Raw genomic sequence first — 24,539 nt, 5'->3', positions numbered from 1 at the left:
AAGGTAGGCGATGGACGCACAAAAAAAAAAAAATAAGACAAAACAAAATGACAATGTGCCGAATGGGGCACAGCCTCCTTGGAGGACTGATGCGCTTTACGTTTCTTTACAGTCCACACAAATCAAAGAATGTCACACCCATCATATTATGACCAAGACACCATGTAGAATTTGGGGTTATCAAGACCTGATTTTAGACAGACCAGCACAAATGGAGGCCGGCTCAATGAGGTAAAAATATCCACCAGCAGTCATGGTAGTTGGCTTTGGTTTTGGTTCCGAAGATGCATCCCAGGTTCAGCTACAATACGTAGCCCCAGTCAACCATGAGGCCAGGGACAACTGGCAGTCTCTAGAAGCCTGTGGTTGTCCATTCTTTCAGGGACAAAGGCCTGTAACATCAGTCTCCTGCGCCACTCGGGATGGCCACTTCAATTTGAATTATGGACCTTTTATTCGCGGGTCGAGAAAATGCTGTTTATTACTTTTATTAACCAGTAAAAAATCTGCTTTAATACAAAATGAAAAGCTTATCCTTTCTGATTATGGAATTGGATTGAATTTGTGAATGAATTGCTGGGACTTCTTCTTGAATGTGTTTTTCTGTTTTTATTTTTATTACTTCTGAGTAAGTCTTTAAAAAAAATTTGAATGCAGTTTGGACAATTTATCATTCATTTTATTTATGAGTCAAAAATGTTTCACTTGGAATACAAAGAAAAAGGCATTTCTGTTTTTGGAATATGGTCCACAATTGCACTCGCTCAGCTGTCCCTCAGTCTTGTCTTCATTCACAAAATCTGCTTTGCGACGGACGTTGTAGGCAAATTGTCCACAGCCAGTCATGAATTAAACAAAGTAAACAAGCCAAGGCTGAAGTCAAGTTCAGCAAAATGTCTTGTTGAAGCTTTTCCAAATCTCACGATCTTTGCTGGGGGGGTGAAGGCGGATGAGAGCTTGCGGAGCCCAGGGGAGAGTGAAGAGGGAGCAAGATGCACCGATAAATCCTACAACTTGGAGTACACATCCCAAAAATGACTTTAAGTAGAGGAGCAAAACGTTAATGTTTTCCACTATGCAGATTTAAATCTGGGCAGGCGATTACATCCTCCAGACCGAAGACAAACTATCAGACTTTCATGAGTGAATCAAAGTCCCACAACAATTCTTTTGTGCAATTGTTTCACATTTTTAAGAACATTCTAACGGCAACGAGTATTCATTTTGGCTCGCAGGTTGGATAGGACTATGAGGCAAGTCTTGTCTCCAACCTCAGTGCAAAAGCACTGCGTTGACTCTAAATTGTCCATAGATGTGCTGGTGACTGCTTGATGCAAAGAACTGGCAAACAGGGTTTAAGCACAAGGTGAGAGTAATTTTGGCAAAACCACCAGCAGAATTTTCAGAGATGACACAAAGTAGGTCAGATGAAATTGCAAGATGCATCTCTGTCCGCACTTCCATATGCCGAGTGGATCAACGTGTAATTTGTTCCGCTGATTATCTTACACTGGAGTCAGAGCCGGAACAGTGGACAACCCGTAATAGCGGATTTAAGATATTCAACACATATGGGAATGCATTTGCGCACATGGTTGAGGTCTTGTGTTAAAACAGAAGTGTGTGTTTGTGAATTTTTTCACTTTCAGTGGTTGACTGTAGAAAGGAAGTACAGATATTTACCACCACTGGTCGCGTTCCATGACGTGGCAGCGAGCACGCTAGGGTCTTGAGGAAATTCTGCAAACACAAAAGAACCCACGTCAGCAAACGTTTCTGACAAACTGCAGAGTGGATTGCCAGGATTGTATACGCATGTTCAAATCTTTTATGTTCTCTTCAGTACAAATGAAGTACAGAAGTAAATCCATTAACTACCAACCTCCATTGCTATTGCCTCCCTCACATGGTGTCATATATTAACTTTGGGAATGTGGACTTTTGCGTCCTATACTGACGCATAAGGCTTTCAACTGAGGCACGTGTTGCATCTTCCGTGGCATATCCTGATTCTCTGGGCAGCGTGTGACATAAAAGAAAGGTGGGCACCACATAAGAGTTTATCGATACTAACTGGCATCCAATGTAATTCAGTGAAAAGAGACTCTGTGATGCCGGTCCTCTCCCTCTGACCTGACTAAAATGTTTAAATGAATGATTCTTTAAAGGCGCGATAGAAAACCATCACAAATACACAGCTGATACAACTATATGCTTATTTTGCATAAACATATCAAAGAAGGTAAACAAAACTGTGTGACATTTAGCTTGTAGTAAGGGAAAGAATCATTATCATTTTTTTTTATTAGTCATGGGCAGTCAAGTAAAACCGCTGCCCAGGAGACCTCTGCATCTGAGAGTGTTCTTGTGGCAACAGCTACTGAGTTCTTCTCTGTTATTTGACTCAGAGGCTTGTTTTCATAACAAGATGTTTTTGTACAAATAGATCTTCTTTTTTTTACAAAGCAACTTGTTATGTCAGTCGATGACCTGGTCTGTCAGGAGGGGAATGTGCTGAAGGTGGGCACTGGAGGTCTTTTTCAAAATCTTTGCTAAGAGCCTGTTCGCACCACCATATCACTGTAGTTCACAACAATGTAGATTCGCTGGAATAGATCAAACATCCAACGAGCAGCCTCTCAGCACGCTAGTCTCCGAATAATCATCAGTTATTACCAGCTGACGACAGAACAGCCCTCAGCTTTTCATTACACAAGATGAAATTGGATTGACCAAACGGGCCCCAAGGTGATTCTAATGAGAGAGCTTGCGAAAAACTTTCTGAGCTGCACCTGCAGCAGATTCCGGGGTCAAATGTCCCGCACATGGCTGAAGTCATAGAAGGCTGCGATCCATGCTTGGGTCATCTCATGTTAAAATGCACATGAAATACAGAGATGAGTGTGACCGTGAAGCTAACCTCAGGCAACACAGGCACAGTTGAAGTCTGTCTCTCAGGCCTGTGTTGGGCAAACACAGCCACACAGGGGAAAGTGGAAACAGGAGCTGACACGAGGGTTACTGCTAAATGGGTGATAATTTGCAGTTTCACACGTGCTTGTTTGGGGATAGTAACAAGCAAGCAGTGGCGCTTGTTGTGTGTTAATGAGAAGTGCTTCGGGCCTCAGCACCTGCTGAGTCTGGTAACAGGCTCGCAACAGCCGACTGGCAGCTTTACGATGTCAGACTCGGGGAGAAGCTCAACAGGACAACCTGTTGCTTGAAGGTCAATAATTTCTCAGCTTTGCTGCATCGTCCGCTGTCAGACATCTGTCCTTAACCCCCCGCCCCTTCAGCCAGGCATTTAAATCCCTCGACAAAAAAAGTCAGGAAAAAACAGAGTTCTCCTGCGCTGGCCTGACCGCTCTCAAAATAAATGTGATCATTCAGCCCAGAAGACTGTCGTCTACCTTTCACATTACACCACTTTTCCACGAGTCAGGTTGAAACTTATGAGGATGATTATCATAAGCCTTATTTTATTGTCCGATTGAGCCGTTTCATTATTTCACCTGGATCCTACAGCCTTCAATTATGAAACAATATTTCCACAGATGTGATTCACAGCACAGCATAGAGCCATTTTCACCGTGAACAATCATGAAATACCTGGGCCGCTATCAATTGTTATGATTTCTTTCATTTGCAGCCAAACTATGCTGTAAAGAGTTGACGTAACCGCCCCGTTCAGAGGCCCAGACTTCAGCTATATTCCATGAGAGCAGCCTCTGATCTGCATCCAGCTCTAATTGCCCCACCATGATAAAGATCATTCAGCGACATGAGACTGACCCGGTAAATCTGCAAGTGTCTACTTTGATTTGACTGTGACAGAAGCACGTGGGAACTGCAGCAGAACCTTTGTGCGACGGAATGTGAACCTTACTGTCATGTGCAGAGGAGAGCAGAGGTGGAGTTCCAGTGGGAACTTTGAGGATGTCTTTCATGGTATCTAATATGCTGGCACGGAATTATGTTCAGTGTCCGGAGCCGATTTGTTGCAGCGGTGAGTACAAATGATACACAGCCCTCGCTCCCCCCAGCTCTGTTATGAGAAACACAAATCCTACGTGATTAACAGAAAAACTGACCCGACCCGAGGGGATCCGCTGGACGTACAGGACTACACACTTATAGTAATACGTTTGTATCCAAAAAAGGTTCAATATTACAATAACTGAGTAGCTTCCAACAATTTCCACATACAAACACAGCCTTCTTTTCTGCTTGTGATTTGAGGTCACAGAGGCATTGGTTCTATCCAGAAACCTCCACAAGCTCTTCTGAAGCCTTCTCAGGTATTCCCAGGAAAACGTATACAGTGGTACCTCAGTTCTCGACCACAATCCGTTCCAGACGGCCGTTTGATTTGTTCGAAATCTGAATCAATTTTTCCCATTACAATGAATGGAAAAAGAAATAATGCGTTCCAAGCCTTAAAATAGACTTTTGTAGGAGTGAATGTAGAGTGTCTGCTGCAGGTGCACTGTTCCTCTATGTGTGTGGCCGCTGCATGTGGGAGGGGTTGCCGAGTGAGTGACATCTCTCCAGAAGTGAAGAGGTGCCCGGTGCGTGTCCAGCTCTGAATGTGCGCTTCTAAGTCACAGCCAAACAGCCAAGTAATGCTCTGTCCGAGACTCGCCTCATCCCAGGAAAGGTACTACACCTCAATATGAAGAAAAAACAGTCAGTAAATGTAGCTAACGGGACACGTCTGCATACAGAGGCTGTGTTATACACAATAACAAAGTGCGTCGTGGGTCAGCTGATCGGTCTGTGCACGTTATGTTTTTTCCGGCTTTTTTCGGGGGCGTTCTGGATTTTCGTTTTAAATCCGAAGCAAAAAAATCTTGAAATTTTTGTTCGAACTCCGATTTGTTGGAAGTCCGGGACGTTCGAAAACCGAGGTACCACTGTATATGATTCTGGAGTTCAAAATTCCTGCTGTCGGTGTACATGGCAATATCTGGACAAGATGACCAGGCTATGTGATCCAGCTTCTTGGAATAAGAACAGAAGCATTTCTACTTCACCAAACGGTTGAGCTTTCAACCAGACCTGGGTTGAGTTCAATAAATACGATTTCTTTTTGCATACGATTAAAAAAAAAAAAAAAAGAAAACTTGAGTTTTTACTTCTCGTGTTAGTGGCACACCATTTGAGCTTCCGTAGATTTCATCATTGCCTCCTCTGTATACCTTCACAGCGCGACACTGACAACAAGGCTAGCACACTAGCGTGCTAGCACGCTAACAAGAAGTCTGTTCCTGAGAATAGAGTAAGGTCGCTTTGCATATCTTGACAGTTGTAGTTCCTACAGAGCACTATGATTTCCGGGATCACAGAACTGTGGAATTGTCCATTTAGAACAAAATCAACTTTTTACCAGGGAACACAAAGGCTGATAAACTGTGTGCAAGAGGGATGTGTTTTTAGGGAAAATCGCACAAAGGGAAGCACCTCTGGAAGGCACAGCGAGCCTGCTGCACAGATGGAGCCCCATTGTTTTAAAATAAATGTACAAAAAATGACAAAGCGGCTGCTGTGCAGCTCTGCCTCTCTCAGCCAGAGGGGTCGACAGTGTGTTGACACGGAGTGGGAGATGCTAGTATTATGAACCATTTAGTCACAATGTGGCCCACGACACAATGGCACCATTGTCTTCAGCATTAAAACCTCACAGGATTTGCCGCTCTCACAGCATTCTGAGTCACAAGAGTAGTGACAGCTGCTTGTTGGAGATGTTCTGAAAACCACTGATGATTTGGAAGAGGATAAGTGCAGAAGAACAATTGCTCCTGCTCAAACTGCGACAGCTGTGGATATAGCAAGCGCTCCTTGTATCATTCAACACACTGCTCCAACCTCTTGGCGGAATGCTTCCTGTGTCACAATACTGACACTGTACCCACTATATAAAACACATGATAAATATTTCCCTGATGGACCAAAACAACAAAAATAACTATAACTAATTGCAGTGACTTTTTCCATGGGCCTGGTCACCTGACAAACCTCCAATGGGGCATATATCTTGGATTCTGTGTAGGGCCTTAGGAAAACAAAAACCTGGATTCCAAAACTCACCAGTCAAGCAGTGGAATATGGTGAAGATTGGTTTCCTTCTCAACGGAACGTTCATTCTGTGATGGCACTTCGGATACAGGAAAAGGTCATGGAAAGCCAGTGAATCCCAGGCTTCCTGGCTTGCTGCCGAGGCATTGATGCATGGAAGATGCCAAAACTAATGTTGAGGTCAATGTGGCTGCTTCCATAGCAGCGAGTGTTGCTGCTAGAGCCAAATACAACTCGTATCTCAAAAGAAATAACTGTTTGAGAATGTTGAGTCCATCTGCCCGAGAGCGTCTAGCAGCAACCAGACATTTCTTGAGTCTTATCACAATGACAAATTGAGAATAGGCTCTCCAAATGCTTCTTGTTAAGAACAATGCAAGTCACTCCGCCCCTCCATCCTGATACAGACAGTGAGACTGAACACAGCCCTGCACTGCCGCAATCAATTATAAGCACAATTAGGCTCCGGATTGGAAAATTATAAACTTGGCGAACAAACTGGATTTTGAGAGAATCAAGATCCTTCCAGCCAAGCAAAGAGAGGACAGGGGAGGACAGGATGCCAGGCGAGCAGCAGACAAGTGGAAGAAAGAAGAGGTGGAAAAAGTGAAGGAGCCGACAAAAAGACACCAGAAGATGGAAATGCAAAAACAGGGAGGCCTCGAGATGAGCACAGGAGTTTTGAAGTGAGCTTTTGAAAAACTGGGCTTTGGCCCAGAGTCCAATTTGTGTTGGCCGGAAAGTCGGACGGTCAAGTGTAGATTTAGAGAGCCTGCACAGTCACACAGAGCACAGAGACTGACCACATTAGGCGTCCAGGAGAAGAAAAACAACTTCATCGGGGTGTGAGATGGGAGTCAGCAGAGGAAAACCAGATCTGGGGAACTTTGCTACAATAGAATCTAGCAGCACTGCTGAAAAACCAATAATCATCATCAGTTACTCTTCACTTCTGCTTTGGGCACTCTGGTTTCCTCCTGCAGGCCAATACATGAGGCGACTCTGAATTATCGATCCAAGTGTGTGTTTGTGTGTGTGTGGTGTCTATTTAAACAAAAACTGCTTTTTTGAGTTTTTTAAAGTTCATAAATGACTTTGGTGTTTTCTGGTTCAACCGGACTCTTTGATGAAGCACAACCAGGCCCAGTTCAGGAACACAATGTTCACCTGAAAACCATGCATGAAAGAACACAGAGTGACTAATGAACACACACACAGCTCTGCAAGGCCTCCGCTGTTCTGCAGTGTAACCTTATAAGACCACAGAAGGGGAAGTCGGCTGGAGAAGCAGAGGGGCTGAAGGGGGGATAGATGTGAGCAGGGAGCGTGACGGGACCCTCTCCGGATTAGAACAATGGACAACACCGGGACTCAAAAGCTCAGGTTGCAACATACGCGCTCCAGCATGTATAGTTACCATTTTACCAAGTTAGATAATAAAATTTGAACTGGTAACCTAAGTCAGTAATGGGGCTGCCAATACTGTTGAAGCACAGTCTTTCATTTGAAGTCTATTTGTTATTCCTGACCTGTGAGTTGATATTTGTATGAGAAATTAATAATTTCGATAGCAAACATTTGAAACAGTAGTATAACAATAATGTATTTTTTTAGAAGACTACATCTTATTCTAGAGTACAGTAATTGATGTCAATGCAATTATTAAATAAATGAAATAAAAAAAATCATAATTACAACAAATCAAGGAATATGTATATAGAGAGAAGCTTTTGTGACACAAAAAAGTATTAATATAAAAAATATAATTGTAGGAAAAATACTTTTACTTGAAATTAAAGTGCGTGTCCTTTGTACTTTTGTCAATTTTCTTCTCTTGCCTCTTCTTCTGTTTTACATCTGCTGGTTTCTGGTCCAAGTTTTGTATTTTTCACATCGGAGTCACCTCTTTTTATGGCAAAAATAAAGCATACATTTTGGGACAAAAAAATTGTGAAAAACCTTTTGGGGCATCTGTTACAAAACAATTGAGACACTTTCAAATCGTTGTTGACAGACACCTCCGACACATTTTTTTGTACGTAAAAAAAAAAGGGAATTCAATAAATTGAGTGAGTTTGAGCTTGTTTTTCTGTTTCAGTTAGAAGTAGTATGGATGCAAGAAATGACACAATAATTAACAACAACATGGTGCAGGTGGTATGACTATGGCCTCTGACAGAGAGGTGATCCCAGGTTTGCTCCTGAAGGTTCAGATGGCAGGCTGCGCCGCGGCCTTCTGCTGTGAGTGTGTGAATATGAATGGGTGAATGGTTGACATAGTGTAAAGCACTACATAAGTAAGAGCCATTTACCATGTACATGGCAGTATAGTGCTGTCAGGTTTGATTCCAGATGGAATTACATTTGCAAAGCCAGAAACAGTTGCATGAATCGGATAGAGGTAGCCTCATCATTATTGTCCTTGTTTCCTCGCCTTCTATTTTCCTCGGATATCTGACTGGATGAGTCATGCGCTCCGGTTGTAACAACGCTGATTGGTCCATTTTTGGTGAGGCTCTGGTTACTACTGCTGTAAGCAGACCAGCGAGGAATGTGCACAAGCATGTTACCACCTAGAGTGCTGCTCATCCATTCTCACCTGACAGCTCTACATGGCCCGGGTATGTGCGCCTGTGCTCATCTTTCAGGAAAACCTGATCACCTCTTGGCAGATGGACAGAGTCGCGACCTCGACGTGATCTGCGGTGGAGCTGTCCCATAATCTGTCACCGGTATGGGAATATAGTTGTCACATTTTACCACTGCACTGTTACCTTATGTGGCAAGCTAATTGTCTTTTGTGTTGAAGTAGCAAACCTGAATCTGCTTTGACCTATCAGAGCTCTCATGATTTAGAACCTGAAGTCAGTATGTCTGTCTGAAAGAGGAGTACGTGACCTGTTCCGAAATACTGTCTCATGTTTGCAAACAGTTTGCATAGTGAATATATGGCAGATGCCACAACACATGCCTATAGAGATTCCCCACAAACACCAAGATTCATCAGGCTGAAAAAAATCGGGACTGTCTTCTGATCTACCTCGATTTTAAATGTGACTAGGATTTAGACATCATGTGACTACATTTGGGCTGGGCGCCATTCCAGAGGAATTCTGTAGAATCATCACCGCTCGCTGGGAGGATGTGAAGCGACAGCTGAGTGTTGGCAGGTAGTGTGAAGACACACTGACTTGGAGGGGGGTTGAAGTGTGAGGAGACAGGTAATGTGAACAACACAACCTCAATAAGAAATGGAGCAAGGCAAGCTCAATAGGATGCACAAGAATGAATTTCTCCCAGCACTCTAAACAAAACAGTCCACCCTCAGCCCGCGAAAACACTCTGTGGCTGATCCCTTTTGGAGCTTGACTGCTGACTATGGTCCAATCATGTTGCCTTCTGAGTGCACACTGTTTAACAGTGCCTCTAAAAATGGACTTCTCCAATGAGCCCGATGCAGTTCCTCTGGTAAAAGCCAGTATCTAGCATCTGCTGGTTACGCACATAATAAGAATGGAGGATTCTGAAAAGGGCGTGAGACATGATGTCTCGGAACTCTGATGAGGCTGTCAGCCCTCAGCGGTCAACTCTCTTGTCTCTGAGACAAACTCAGCCACAAGCTGTCCATGCCAGAGTGAAAACAGTGCGATTAAAACCACCATCTGGGATTAAAAAGCGACACTGGTGAGATTGGGACAGAGAGAAACCACGCTCACCAGAAAATTTAATTCCAGTCAAAAACTGTTTTCTTTGGTTTTCCAGCATGATATTAAAGACTTAGGCAGCCAACAGCCGGAGACAAACTTCAGAGTCTCTCCAACATGTTTCCCTGTCAATCACTGAAAGCTCCTCGGCAAATGCGTCTCGTCCTCTAGGTTAAGAAAATAAGCGGCAGCATTCCAGTGCTTGTTTGGAGTACAAGGTATCAGGCTGATGAGGAAGACAGAAGGATGGACAAACAGTAGGGAGACCCGGGCCAAAACTCTTTCTGCTACTGCAGAAAAGTGGATTTGGAGCCAGAAGAATCTGACAGCTGGAATTTCCAAATACCAGCCATACCGGAAAATAGATTTCACATTTTTCCAGAAATGTTGGGAAAATGATTGTATTGTTTATACATCATACGGAACATTTAGTGTTATTTAGACATCGTCACCCCCCTCTGTCTCTGGAATCACAAGATGATACGTTGACTGGAGACCATGAATAATTTCATCCTGGATGCAAGCTGTGGAACCTCTAAAAGACAGGCAACAATATGACACAACATTGAGAGGCCAGTTCTTTCACTGGGTCTGTAACACAACACACCCTCACTCTCTTAGAGTAATATATTGACTTTGGGAAGTGAACTTTTGCGTCTTATGCTGACAAAAAGGCGGCCATCAGCGTTGCAAGTTGATGCAGTCGTTTTTCAATTGAAGCATGTGCTGCCCCAGCCGCGGCATATCCTGACGCCGTAAGCAACGCATCGCATATAACAAGGTTGGGGTTAGGTAAGCCATGGAAGGGTGCTCCTTTTGGAACGCTAAGAAAAACTATACTCCATTGAAATGCCTATTCGTCAACATGTAACGCAGACGGTTGCCTTTGACGCCAGTGTAAGTTCTTCCTTACTAACGTCAATATATTACACCACGGGAGTGAGGATTATGTCATTTATGGTCCTCCCTATAACAGCGCTTGTATTTTTCTCCGCTGAGAAGTAGTTCGCCTGCATGATAACATGTTAAAATGGGCAAAGTTTTATTTTAGTTTGACACAAATACAAGAAGGTCTGGAAATGGTCTGCATAGTTCTGTGTTTAAATGTCCAGAGAAAAAAAACAGCAGGCAGGTGTGAAGACACACACACGGCAAGAAAGGAGGCAGGGACGGTGGAAAAACCCTGAACAGAAAATGTCACACAAGAGAAAATGGAAGACAATAAAAAACTTGATGCAGTGTTCCAACAGTAGCAGAAGCCAATAAAACTGTTCACAGCCCAACACCATATCCTTATTTAGAAGTCTGTCAAAGAAAGAAAAGATGAAGAGATTAAGTATGAACTTGAAATACAAATATGTCCATTTAGCTTCGCGTGAGGAAACATTCCAGTCCAACTATAGTCCATTTAAATAATGGATAAAACCATAATTGTCACTTTTTTATCAGGTCAGCTTTATAAGACTATCCACTCCTCTTGTGTAGCTGAGTCATTCAGTTTGTTGTTCCTACTGCTACTTTTTCAATCCTCCCAAAAAATTGAAAGAAAGTCATTATCTCTGTCAAGAATTTCAAGGACTGTTTATAAAGCATTTTCCCCTGTTTCGGTCACATAATCCACCAGATCCCATCGGAATCTACTGGAACCACAGAGTCCTTGAGGGTTTTTTTCCGTAAGCAGAAGTTCACTTTCCGTCGGGCGTCACCAGATAACTGCCGCTGACTAAGCTCACCTTTTAAGCATCGTCGCACTTCTCTCCAAACACAGCCTCACTTCACTGCCCATAAACTTAACTCACTAATGCACCTCACAAAAAGGAGGATAGTCAGAGACAGAGACAGACTGAGGTGTTGGAGGAAAGCTACGGGCTCAGAGGGCGTCTTTACATCATTTTCCCTTCACCATGGGCCAACTTAGATGAAATGAAGGAGATTGTAACTCTCCCACAAACTCTTGAAGCCAGAGCTTTGATCCGGACACCCAATGCAAATTGTTTTTCTGCATAGAAAAGGTCAACGATTATTGACTGTGAAGTGAAGATGAAGACGTCAAGGAAGAGGGAGAGTACCTGCAATAAGAGCCAGCATAAGTTCTCACCGACAGTTTCACTTGTGAAGAGAGAGCAAGCAGAGCAATCACCAAACATAAGCACTCAATATTCGGGTGGGGAAACCAAATCTACAAGAGCCAACACACAGACTGCAACTGGGTTTAATCTCTGTATGCAATTATGATGCCAGAAACAATCCTCATGTGACGCCTTGTGTCGAGAGCACCCATGTTAAGAATGCAGTTTGGAAGCGGAAACAAGCCAGTGAGACTGATTTGGTGTAAAGTAGACTTTAACATCCTCATTGCTGCAGTGACTGAGAACATTTGCCATGAATTAGCAACAAGAATAACAGTTTTGTGTTGCAGAGGCATCAGGACAAGACAGAGGCTTCCCATCTTCATCGATTTCCATGACAGTGCATGGTAGAGAGCGTAAATGGAACAGGCTGGGTGCGATAATTGCGCAATAGAAGCCTTCAAATGTGGGCTGATGTGTTTAGAACTGGCAGCGCGGCGTGAGGCTCTGGCCTCGATTAAACATCTGCCTTCCCGTCCAGCAGTCGGGTGCCGAGCGTAGCAGTGAAAAACGCCGCCACCTCCACGGTGTAATTGGGGACACATGCCGGCTCAGGAACTGCTGCTCCCAATCTTCTAGGTCAGAAGCCAGATCAAATAGTGCGCTCTCTCATGATTCTATGAAGGAAGAGAAATTCCGAGCGTAAACATGTGGAACGTATTTACAGTGAAATCACGGGGGCCTGCTGTTATTGTGGAGCTTCATTTGGTGGATCAGAACTCATCCCATCCTGGTGTTGTGTTCCTGTCTTTGAAAGGGGGCCCTCTCCTGCGCCTCCCAGTGAGATCTGCTCTGTTTTCAGGACCTTTAAACCTTAAATGAAGTCTGGCTACAGCGGTCATTGATTAGTCTTGGGACTAGATAGTACCGTAGAGTTCACAGACGAGCTAACAATGCTAATGCTAACAACTAACCACTCTCACCATTGGACCTCGGCTCTGAGATTAAATTGTCAAGTCTTCTCTGAGCTTGTCATGCTATTCACATTTTCTTATGAAATTGCAAACTTTGGGGATTTAATCCCACGTCAGGCCTTCGACAGCCGAGGACCCTAGCCTAGATCACAAATCTTGACAAAACCTGTCCACTAAAACATAACATTAGAAATAACTAACTTGCTATTTATACAGTATTATCACTATTGGCAATCTTTTCCTGCCAATGCTTTTTTCTCTCTTGTTGAGTTTTGTCCTGGAGCCATTTTTTCTTTATTTTATTACCATTTCTCTTTTTTTTTTTATCATGATGTGAGCAACACAATTTCTGGTATTGGGTAGAATCTAAAATTCATTTTCATAAAATGCATCCGTCCAACAGCCATCCATCCGTTGTGTCTGTGAGAAGTAAAGATGCCCAGACTTCCCTCTCTCAATCCCATATGGTGCCATATTCCACGGTGATCCTAGGTGAAGTTTTGAAAGAATTACTGAAAGAGGAAGACATCCTGTAAAATCTACTAACTTTCTAAAAAATTACACCTTAAGATTCCGCTATTACATCACATCTGTCAGAGCAAATGCAAGCTGGAATCACAGGAGTATTTATTTTGAATGAATGCAGTGTTTTTCTTCCAAAACTCTATCTGTCTGTGATTAAAGAATCCTCTGAGGACAGTCAGAGATAAGTCTTTTTGGCAAGGTGTGAATGCTTTATCTCAGTGGAGGAGCCTTTTAAGGGAAAATTGAAGTTTATTGATATGATCAGGGGAGGTATGGAAAGAACAATAAAAGCTGTAGTTGATGAAGTGAAGGTGTGTGATATCAGTTCTTCATGTCTGAGCGTGTCGTCAGTGTGCTTCAGGGAGACAGATGCTGGCGTGTGTGGAGGCTCCACATCTGGTGGACGCTGCTCTGCTCGTCTGTCTGTCTGTTGTTAACCGGTCTTTGATCTGAGCGGCCACCGCTGACAATCGGCAGACAGGCTGGCGTTTCAAACAAGGAGACAGTGGGTGAGAGTGTCGGTGCCTCAAGGAGACAGGGACCAGGGCAGAGGATAAGAGGACCTCACAAGGTAAAACAACTCCCAACTGAGACTTGCCCCAGTGGAATGATAGTTTGTCACAAACACAAACACTTTTATATGTAAAATATGTATACTCGTAGCACTTTTTTCAACTAGCCATATCAAAAAAGAAAGAGAGAAAAAACACTGACAAGACGCTATGGTTTGGGTTTTTGCATTTGGGGCTTGTGTTTTATCCTAATGAACATTCACTTAAGCTTTTGTTTAGGCGCTTGCCTTTTTTTTTGCTTCATCAGCTTAGTAGTCTTTTTTCTTGAATGAACTGTTTTTTTTCTTTGGATACTGTTGTCCAATTAAATGGTTTGCCTTGACTGACGATGCATTCATTTTCAGTGTTTATTGATGGGGACTTGGGAATTGTGTTTTTATTTTATTTTAAACATGTATATTTTGAATATATATTTTGTTCATTATTGCACAATGCACCAAAGCACTTTCCTAGTTGGTGGCATCCTCACTGACATTTTCAATACAGCTTTTTTGAACAAGATTTTTATTTTGGGGTTGTGTCTTTTCACTGAAGGTTTGTATTAATTGAAAACAATTTTGCAAAATACTGCTGGCTCTCATTGATAGATTCAAAACAAAAGATTGTGCCTGAAAAAGGCAAAACAAAAAAGAAGCACCTCTTGGAGGAGGTGAAGACTGTAGTAGCAGAGAAGTAATTTTTCTCTGCTGACAGCGACTGCTTGCTAACATGTGTGAGAGAAGGACGACCCGCTCACCAGCTGTATCCACGGCTCATAATGTTGCGCTGTCATTGCGACGCAGTCCAAACTGATGAAGCAACTCAACACATTTCCACATTTGCCCCTCCACCTCATTCAGTTTGAATAGTTCAGTAAAAGATCATTCGTCACTGCCAGCCCCGGAGACAGTCTGTCACACCCATGATCATTTCTTCTTCATGGTACTTTTACCTTCTTCCAAATACAACAAGGCTGAAGTGTAGAAAGCGGCGCTGTGTGGTCCCGCTCTTATTTTTGGCTGACTAGCCAGCCACAGTCCGGTCTCCGAGTAAGAAGGCGTTAAGCTACCACAGGCTGAAACTCTTAAGAGCTTTTTCACACCATCCCATAAGCAAGTTTTTATTTTAGGGAATATACGAAAATGAAAAAGCCCAGGTCACCTCTGGATGTTAAGAGAGCCCCACAAGCAGGACTTGTTTTCTGTATGGGGACTTGATGCTTTCACTTACTGTAGGGAGAATCAAGCTAGTCCTTAATCCACGATTACATTATGACTACCTAACTGATACTGGAACCTCTCAGCTAAATGTCTTTTGTTTATCTCTTCTCAGTCTTGCACCTTTGTTACACTTGGACTAAGGTTTTGCCTGTACTTCTGCTGATTTTGCCCTTTCTTTAATTGCATCAGCGCACTGCAGTTAAAGGTTGTCACTTGATCTCCCTCCATTAACGCAGCATTGTAGTTCCCCTTCGACTTCCATCCCACCCTGGAGTGACTCATAACTGCCAGCCACCCGTTTTCACCTGGTTGTAGGAGAGAGACACAATCTTGGCCAAGGTTGTGTCCAAGACAAATAAGCTGTAGTGGCCACGAAGATCATTCGTCTGATGAACGTTTAAAGGCGCAGTAAGCCTAACAGGGCTAGTCACTGCAGTTGGTGATGTAATGCCAACACTGCATTTCAGTAATTCATCAGCTCTATGGGGAAACAAGTAGAAGTTGTCTTGCTGGTCCGGGAACTCTCTATTTGTTGAGGTCATCAGAAGGACGCTAGCCTTAATGATCTCCCTTTTTGTTTTGGGAGAAGACAACAAAACAGCAAGTCAGCGGGGACCACAATGGCAGCTACTGTACCCCCTGTGACTGGGTGACCTTTCATTAAGACGTCGGACAGTGAGGCAGGACATTGGTGCAGCAGGAGAAAATGAGCTGAGTCGAGGATTATGAATAGAGCATTGTTTAAGACGAGTCGGTGATGTAGGAGATGAGAGACAACATAAAGAGGAAGTCAACTTATGTGTCATGGTAAAAATGAAGTTGCGGAATTTGATAGAATAATTTCAAACATGTGATAGACTCACTGAAATGTGTGACGTGGGCTATGTTATAAGTTTATCTTATCTCACCAAACCTTTTAAGTAAGGATGTCCAGATACCTCTTTTTTGCCGACCGAATAAAGGCCTGGGGTGGAAGAGTCTCTTCTTCTACGCTTCTGACTATATACGCTCTATTTTTTTGGTACTGCATCTGCGAAAGTATTTCAGTTCAGATGAAATTCAGATCGGATAGTAAAGGGAAGAGTTGACCTCTGATCACAGTACACAGTTCATCCAGACTGAAAAAACAGCGCTCATGTAGAAGCGGAATAGTGAAAGAAAACGACACCAAAAGTGTTTTGGCTTGCACATATTCAGAGGCAGTGAGAAGCAAAAGTGAGATTTATGATTGTGGAAATAAATACGAAAATACAGGACTTCGAAGCTCCTTTGAGGTCCAGGGACTAACCGGAGATCAGAGAAAAGCAAGCTTTTCATGCTCATAGGTCAAAAGTGACTGATCTTGTGAAGACCTTATTCATTTCGTTGGAAATTGCAGGACAGTGTGACAACACAAAAACACGGCTCCTTTTAAGAGGTCCGTTCCTGATGGATCGTCAGTGCCGTAAATCGACTGGACTGCCTGGAGTTCCTGCTGACTGCAAAACAAAAGCGTGTGTTTTCTTTGCTTTAATGACTTGCACATGAGGAAAAAAAGCAGTAGTAGCAGCAGAGTGCCGGCAGGAGAGCGAGGAGCAGCAGGGCGGCTGCAACTCTTTGATGGACTCCTCAACATTTTGGGGAAGATGACAAGCAGCAGGACAGCGAGGCAAAACAAAGAAGACACTGTCAGCAGTGAAAGAAAATAAGTGAGAACTGATTGATGACTGCTGTTGAACATCCAAGAGGATCTTTATAAATGTGTCATGAAAGAATATAAATTGATCGCAGCCCTCAATACAGTTACAACTGTTTCTTCACTTCCATTCTCTCCATGGCTGTGACTGGACTTGGTGTAGGACAGACTATGGGACATGGAGAGCACCGACATTGTCTTCTCACTTGTTGCACAGGAGATCTCATGACAATGTTGTAAATTGGATTTGAGCAGTACCACATTCCAATGCATGCGAAGCAAACCTAAAAAAACGAATTTACTCAGACTGCAGTCTTGAAGAACAACTGCAGCCAATCAGAAAACTATTTAATCGTCCTTGTGTCAGCGGACACTTCAAACGACTGATAGCGCAACTTCCCGAGCACTTCATGACCACTTCAAGGTCCAAGTGAAACATTTACAAAGCTGTTATTAGAAACCCTGAAGACCAAAACAGAACCAATAGATAGGAAGTGCCGCCTGGAAAAAGACAAATAGACAACAGAAAGTTGGTTCAAGTGTCATAGACAGAACTCCCTGAACTCATTGACCCAGATTTAATAACTCATTTATTCAGACGTTTAATTCCAAATGTCTTCGGAGTGAGTGACCAGCACCCATAGCAATGCACAGAATACAAACGATGCTAGACTCAGACTATTAACTTGCCTCCTCATGGCGCCTCCAAAGTGTTTTTAGACGGTAGTTAGCCTTGGCCTCTGCCCTGGTGACCCTGGTTTCTCATGCTGGCTCAGCGCTGAGGATCTGTTTGGATGATGCCGCTTCTATTAACGTTCACTTTTTCATCACACTTCCAATACAAATTACTCAGCTAGGGATTTATAACATCATAGACATGTTGCATAGTAATGGAGAGAATTGAAGTGCAATCTGAAAACAATCGTTGACAGACCTCTTCAATGCTTTTGAAGATAACTTTAGGATCTGAGAAATTCAGTTTCTTGATGTAGGTTTTCTCCACCAGGTACTGGATCTGTCTTTTGGGGAGAGAGTGAGAATCAGGAACATGCGATTCCATCCAGTTGCTCAGGTATCTTGTCAGGATGTCTGTCAAGATCCCTGTCTAGTTACACAGGAAATATGCCTCGCAGTTGGTCTGGAAAGAGCTCAATATTTACTGGAGAAGGTTTTCTGGGCCTGCTGCTGCCCATGTGACTCCTCAGTGAAACAGTGCGGAGTGAATGAAAGGTTGCTTTTAATTCAATTGAAAAGATATTCATTCACCATCTTCTGGCTATGCCTTAACAGGGACACCGTGGTTTGGAGCGTACCCCACCTTCTTGGGAGAGAGATGGGCGACACTCCTCAGAGGTGGCTAGTCCATGAAGACAGTCTAACACCTCTTTATGTATTGTGGCAGACAGCTGGATGGATTTCACCTCGAACAGAGCTGTCTTGAGCTGGAAACAAGCCTTCTTACTGTGAAGCACTCACCACTACATCACTGTGCTGCCTCATTTCATAGACAACATTTGAAAGAGAAGACCTGCCTTGACAGTAGACTTAGAAGAAACAACATTTTTTTTTTATTCTCAGGACTTTTCTCAACTGACCAACCTGAAACAAGCACCAATCAACATGCATCATTAAACATAAGCTGTGCAAGGACAAACAGATGTGCTGGACCCACTCTCCACTACTAACAAATGAACCCGCTGCTATTTCAACATCACATTACCTCACGCTTTCTCTGCCCAGCGCTACATTGTGTTGAGGGAACGTTTCTGTCTTTGTCCGTGGACTTTAAATAAAATAATTCTTGCTACACATAACGAGGCTTTAATCTACACCAATCGCTCGCTGGCACATCAAGCAACATTAGACTAGTCAAGCCCCTTTATTTATACCTGGGTGCCGTTGCCACATCTTACAGCGTCCCCAAAATATGCCTCTGCTTTGCTTATAATGTTGGGTTTGTGTAAGGCTTCCACAGGTAGTTGGGCAATAAAAGTAATCCAAACACTTAGAGAGCGCGGGCTGGCGGGGAGTATTTTGGACTGTTAATGTCGCTCTGAGGAGCGCTCAAGCCCAGAGTGCCGTGCTCAGTGGATATTTCTCTGCTGCCGCTGGCAAACACATTACAGTCCAAGTGTCCGTCTGTGGCCGTGTGCGCGAGGGGAGGGTCAAAAAAGCACATTGTACACATTAACACATAATTGTTTCTGGGTTTGCAATACAAGAGCTGTTTTATTTTTCAATTTGACCCAGAGCACTTGCATGGCCACTTCCAACAAGGAGAGTCCCAGTTCTCGGGCCAACCCATAAAGAGGGGCCTCCTAAACTTTTACAGGCTAACAACAGCCTGACTTCCACTGGCATGACACCGAAATATGTTTTATGACACTGCAGCTGGGATGCTTTGAGGAAAATGTGTGTAGCCGCAGCGATAAAGATAGTTCTGAGTGGAGCAAAGAAAACTGCAAATTATCATTAAAAGGTGATCTGTGTACAAGATTTTTTTAAATTCTTATGGGTTGAGACGACTGTGACGTCAAAGTGGCAGTAAGAGTGAAAGGGAAGCTTTATTGGACAGTAGTGGTCGCTGCCATGGCGTACATTATGATGTATGGTTGAGAAACTCTGGAGTCAGACTAAGAGGAGTCCAAGACGAAAATGCTCAGGTCGTCCATTGGTGACAAGAAGGGACAAGAAGAGAAGCAAGTATATCAGAACCGCAGCAAAAACAGAGAAGCTTGAAGATAATAAAATAAGGAGGACCGATGTCTTGGTCATGCGGAGAGGAGAGAAAGTGTTGGACCAAGAAGCTCAACAATGGAGACACCAAATAAACAGAGAAGAAGAAGACGACCAACAAGGTTCATGGATGTGGTTCAATATTTGGATGAGGATTGCCGTGTCTGGGCAGGACAATAAAGACAGGTGAAGGTTGAGGACTTGCTGTGGACTCCCCTGATGGAAAATGACAGAGAGAACATCAACGGTAACCACGTCTTTGTCCTCGCTTTTGTCTCAACAAGTGGATGGAGATAAATTGGACTTGGAACTGGGATCTTTCCTCAAGGTTGGTCAATTCACCAGATGGTTAAAGCCAGTACACACACACACATATTAGGTGACCAATGCTTCTCAGTCATCATTTAGGGCTCTAGTTAACTCTAGAGCAAAAGCCTCTGGAGTACAGGTTTTAGTTTAGTACTCAATTTTTCAAAGACTTTCCCAGGTTTTCCCAAAAGACAGTTACTTTATGCACACTTTTTGCTCTCGCTGGTCAAATCAGTAATGAAAGTTTGACATCTTCAGGCTCTCAGGTATTATTTTTATTTTTCACGTATTGTGCTTGAGTCATACTGTACTAATTCTATGACGTATTATGTAACACCATCCATGATTTTGTTACAATTACTTTTCAGCTGTCTTCCAGTTCAAAATGGTAAACAAGATGCTTGTAGTCAGCATGAAGAACAACAGGCCAGTTAATTTAAGGTTCAAGGAGTTGGCAGTGGACTAAATTGTCTGTAATTCTCACGCTACTAACATCCGAGCACTTGCTGACGGGCAAGAATCATTAAAAATGTGTCACTCCATTTCTATAAAAAGAAAAATGTACTGCGGAAAAGTCTTTCAACCTGCTGTCTGACGGATTTGGCATCAGCCTCTATCCGTCTGCTTAGGTCTGGCAAAGCTCGGCAGCACGGAACTGGATCCTATTTCATGAGTTTACGCGTGCTGCTAACATTGTCGTGCTCCCTGGAGGGATTCAGAAATACCCGACTATGGAACGATAAGACGGAGGAATAACCGAGAACGACTGCTCACTGTGATTTATGAACATGGCTGACCATCTGTGTCATAGAACCATCTATGACTCATATTTAAATATGTGACTGTATATATATGTATTGTACATTCATGTTTGTTGATGGATTCGAGGACCATCAACCTCAGTGCTCAAATTGAACTTGACCGGATAAAGACCTAAACTTTAGCTGCACATATGCTTTTTGTGAGAAGACAGTTGCATTGAAGCATTGTGTTTGCTTTAGTAAGCAGCAGCTGACTGGCTTTGGTGTCTCAAACTTTTAACCAAGTTTAATTTTTAATACGAATCAGGAAAACTACTCTTCAAACCATATTCATCACTGAAGCTCCTCTGTGGTTGCCAAATTTGCATAGAAGAAATTGCGGACCAATAAAAATAACCGCAGAAAAAGCTACAGTTACAGCTCTACAGCTGTATTTCTTGCCCACCAAAACGGAAGATACAGTATTGCAGTGTACACCAGTGCCAATGACACAATTAATCAGCATGTGACAGCTTAAAAGGTGTGTTTGGATCAACACATTTAGAGGTGAAAAGAGGGCATGTGGAAACATTTCACATTGTAAAAACTTGAACTGAGGTGATTGTGTCAGTGAGTAGACCGTGAGCTCATCAGTCTGGACGTGTGACTTCATGTGTTCATGGGTGCTGGAATGGAAGCGGTTTACAGCGCGAGCGAACAATTTTAGATGACTCAATCGGTCTGGATACAGTAAGAACACCGTAAAAATGCGGCACCAGTGGAAGATGGAAGGAGGAGGAACTAAGAACGGATAACATTTCACTCTGAAGTCACACAGATCTAAGCTATATGACACATGAAAGTATAACTGCAGCAGTAGGACGATTATATAGTACTGTGATGAAAGGAAATCACGCACGCATTTTTGGCACAGAGCTGTACAGCAAATTGTGTTGTTCATTTCTCATTCTTTCACTGTTGCTCTTCAGGAACAACAAACAATCTCAAGTATGATCCTCAAATATAAGACACTATATTGAAATGAGCAGCTTGACCGAGGTCTGTGCTCTCAAAGTGCGTTTCTAGTTGTCTTGAAATGTTGACTGTTTTCATTATGCCGTCACTATTGTCACCAGCACACTTTCAGAGCAACCTCATCTAGAAATTCAGGTCTGAGCCAGGAAATGTGCTCATCACAAATGTAATATTTGTCTGTTTGATTCATAGAAGAACCAGCAGCTTCATCAGCCTTATCAGCAGGGTGGCCACTTGCCCGGGAATGATTCAGACATAATCAGATTAAAGGAGAGTAGGAGTACAAATGTGGCTCATGTGTCGGATTCTCGCAGCTGTGTACCACTTCTTTTTGTACGTGAGGTACTTCAGGAGAAAGAGCCTCAACCACCTCAGGGTTTGCAAAACTGTATTTTCTGGTGTCAATCAAGCGGCTCCACTGAGGGCGAGCAGACGCTGACAATTCAAACTTGATACTCCCAACAGCTGGAACGACCCCTCTAGCTCCGCCCACTACACGCTTCACCCTCCGGGAGGTTGTCCTAGCTAGTACGTTGAGAGACAGCAAGTCATCTCTGACTATTGTTCCTCCTATGCTCAACCTCAGTCTCGACTCCAAATCCTACAAACTGCCATAGAAAAGACTTCCCCTACATGTTTGAACTCTCCGGCATGACAGCAACGGAGAAGGCAAACCACCGCAATGACTCAGGACCATAAGAATTCTCCTCATGTCAGCTCATGTAAGATGAGATGATTCCTTGACCTGAAACCTCTACAGTAACAGTCAGAAGTGAATGTGAAGGAATTTAGACACAGAAGGTGGTGGAGACATGTCCAGGGGAAAATGATGAAATGGCAAGATGGCAGTACTCAAAAGACAGCGATGGCCCCGAACGTAATGTTAGCGTTTCGACTGTCTGCAGCCATGGGGTTTTATAGCTATTCAGCTGGTCATTAAACTAAACAAGTGCACAACAATGCATCTTCGTATCACAGTCTGAGAACCGTGTAGTGTCATCATGCAAGAAGAGTGAGGAAGAAGCTGAGTTGTTTCGCCTGCTCTGAACGTGTGATGACGTTTTCGACGCCATACGAGTTTGAGACCCCTGTTCTACTGTCTCGAACCAGTTGTGGACACTGTTCATGAATTGTTAGTAGAGCAGTTCTCATTGTTTCATTGCTATCATTGATTGAATGTGTGATTTATGTTATTGCTGTTGCAATTGCATTTCAATAGACAGCAGATACAGACAAAATCACCCCATTTAATGGAGGTTTTTATCGTATGCACTCAAATGAGCCAGTGGGCGTCTAGTGTGCCTCCGAGCCTAGCATGTGGTCATAAAACATACATTTCCAGATTAGTGGCATCTGGTCAATACAAATGATGTATCAAAAAAAACACATCCACCCTGAGTGAAGCAGATGGCATATATCACTACTGATCCCAAATTCATAACAAGTGAGATGAACTTGGTATTATGGCATGAGAGACAGCCAGGAACAGCCAACCCATCCTCATCCTAACCCCAACCATAGACTAATGAAAAGGGGTGGTTATAGCATTTTTTAGAAACAACTAGGAGGCCCTCATAGAATGGCCAATAACAGACTTTCGTACCAAGCAGTAGGCACAGGAGGAGCCTACTGGTCCATATGAATGGGTGATACGAACTCTGAAAACCGCCCATCCAATGGGAGGATTGCAATGGTTGCTATGCACTTTGCATGTTTTAACTATGCAAATTAGATGCTCTAGTGGGACTAATAACGGCCATCTAACCTTGTCTAAACCGAAATGTCACGTACAAGACTATGTCATCAGCATATTGCAATACTTTGAAAGTGCCAAGTTGAAATTGCTGTTAAATACAAATCTTATTTCTATTATGGCTAGAATCACATCTTTACTGAATACTACAACTTCAGTTTCAAAAACCACACTAAGTCACTGATTGAGGAAGATTCACAGAAAACAAGATTTGTGGAGAACTGCGGAGTCAATCAATTTTCATGAGGTGAATTTTCCCTGCCTGACTCAGAACGAAGTTCCATGAGAAGTCTTTAGATGTTCATTCAAACGTTCAAGTCGATTTGTCGCTGGCTAACTGCATTTCAAGCTGAACTCTTTGTTCACAGGGTAGTTGGTGATAGCAGATCTGAGGATTCTCAGCTGAACTTATCGGTGAGCGTTTCAGCCTGCAATTGGTCACATAAGGCACTAAGCCAGAGTGGAACATCTCATCCACATTGTGATGCTTGATTTTTTTCTCGCTATACGCCTCTAAAGGTCATTTATGTGCACAATTACTTTATTGTAGAGGGTTTGTGTAGTTCAGTGGGCTGAAGCTTCGGTTAACTTTCTGAGAGCACACATAAGTCCAAATGGAAAACTTAAAAAAAGCTTCAAAATCTCAAGCAAGTACGTGTCGTGCCAATGTTTACCTCTGTGCATGTGTGCACCTCTGTCGTCTGTAAGTGTTGTGCTACGGTTCTCTACTGGAATACTAGCCACGTTCATATTCATCACAAACAAGGGACGAAAGTTGCAAAACTAAGATGGTTTATTTCCCTGATGGAGGTGGAGGATTCATTTGTAAGTGAAGACAATGGCTGCTCTTTATCAGCATGCTGTCAGGCTGCCAAGACGCATCCAACGACGACAACTATTTTTTGTGACAGTGTAATTAAGTTAAGTTGATGTCCAAGTAATGAATCACCAGATTCCATGAACTCCTGAGAACAATCACTTCTTTAATGGAAACAACATGTAGAAGTTCTGGTCAGATCGCAGTGAAAACTTGTAGCCCATGAAAACACGAAGTAAGATTTGCATTCTAAAATAGGGCGATGTTTTTTGACTGAAAACGTCATGGACAAGTTGAATCATTAGCATCATCCCTCAACAAAAGTGGGCTGATCCATTCATTGCCGCCACTAGTTC

At 43.1% G+C, this 24,539-nt stretch overlaps 1 protein-coding gene across 2 annotated transcripts in view; it reads right to left on the bottom strand.

Moving 5' to 3' along the window:
- ror1 (receptor tyrosine kinase-like orphan receptor 1) overlaps nucleotides 1–24,539 on the bottom strand; it is a 92,644-nt gene that overhangs the window by 24,924 nt on the left and 43,181 nt on the right. The window contains exon 2 of one of the 2 annotated variants that reach the window (XM_053870306.1): nucleotides 1,684–1,740. The exons of the other annotated variant lie outside the window; for it this stretch is intronic. Coding sequence (XP_053726281.1) covers nucleotides 1,684–1,740 — 57 coding nt within the window. The remainder of the gene's footprint in view (nucleotides 1–1,683; nucleotides 1,741–24,539) is intronic. 2 annotated transcript variants of the gene reach the window in all.

Source organism: Synchiropus splendidus, chromosome 1 (genome assembly GCF_027744825.2).
Source record: "Synchiropus splendidus isolate RoL2022-P1 chromosome 1, RoL_Sspl_1.0, whole genome shotgun sequence".
In the NCBI taxonomy this organism is placed as follows: domain Eukaryota; kingdom Metazoa; phylum Chordata; class Actinopteri; order Syngnathiformes; family Callionymidae; genus Synchiropus; species Synchiropus splendidus.
The sequence above is the reverse complement of the archived record's forward strand: the minus strand, read 5'-3'. Positions and strand labels throughout refer to the sequence as shown.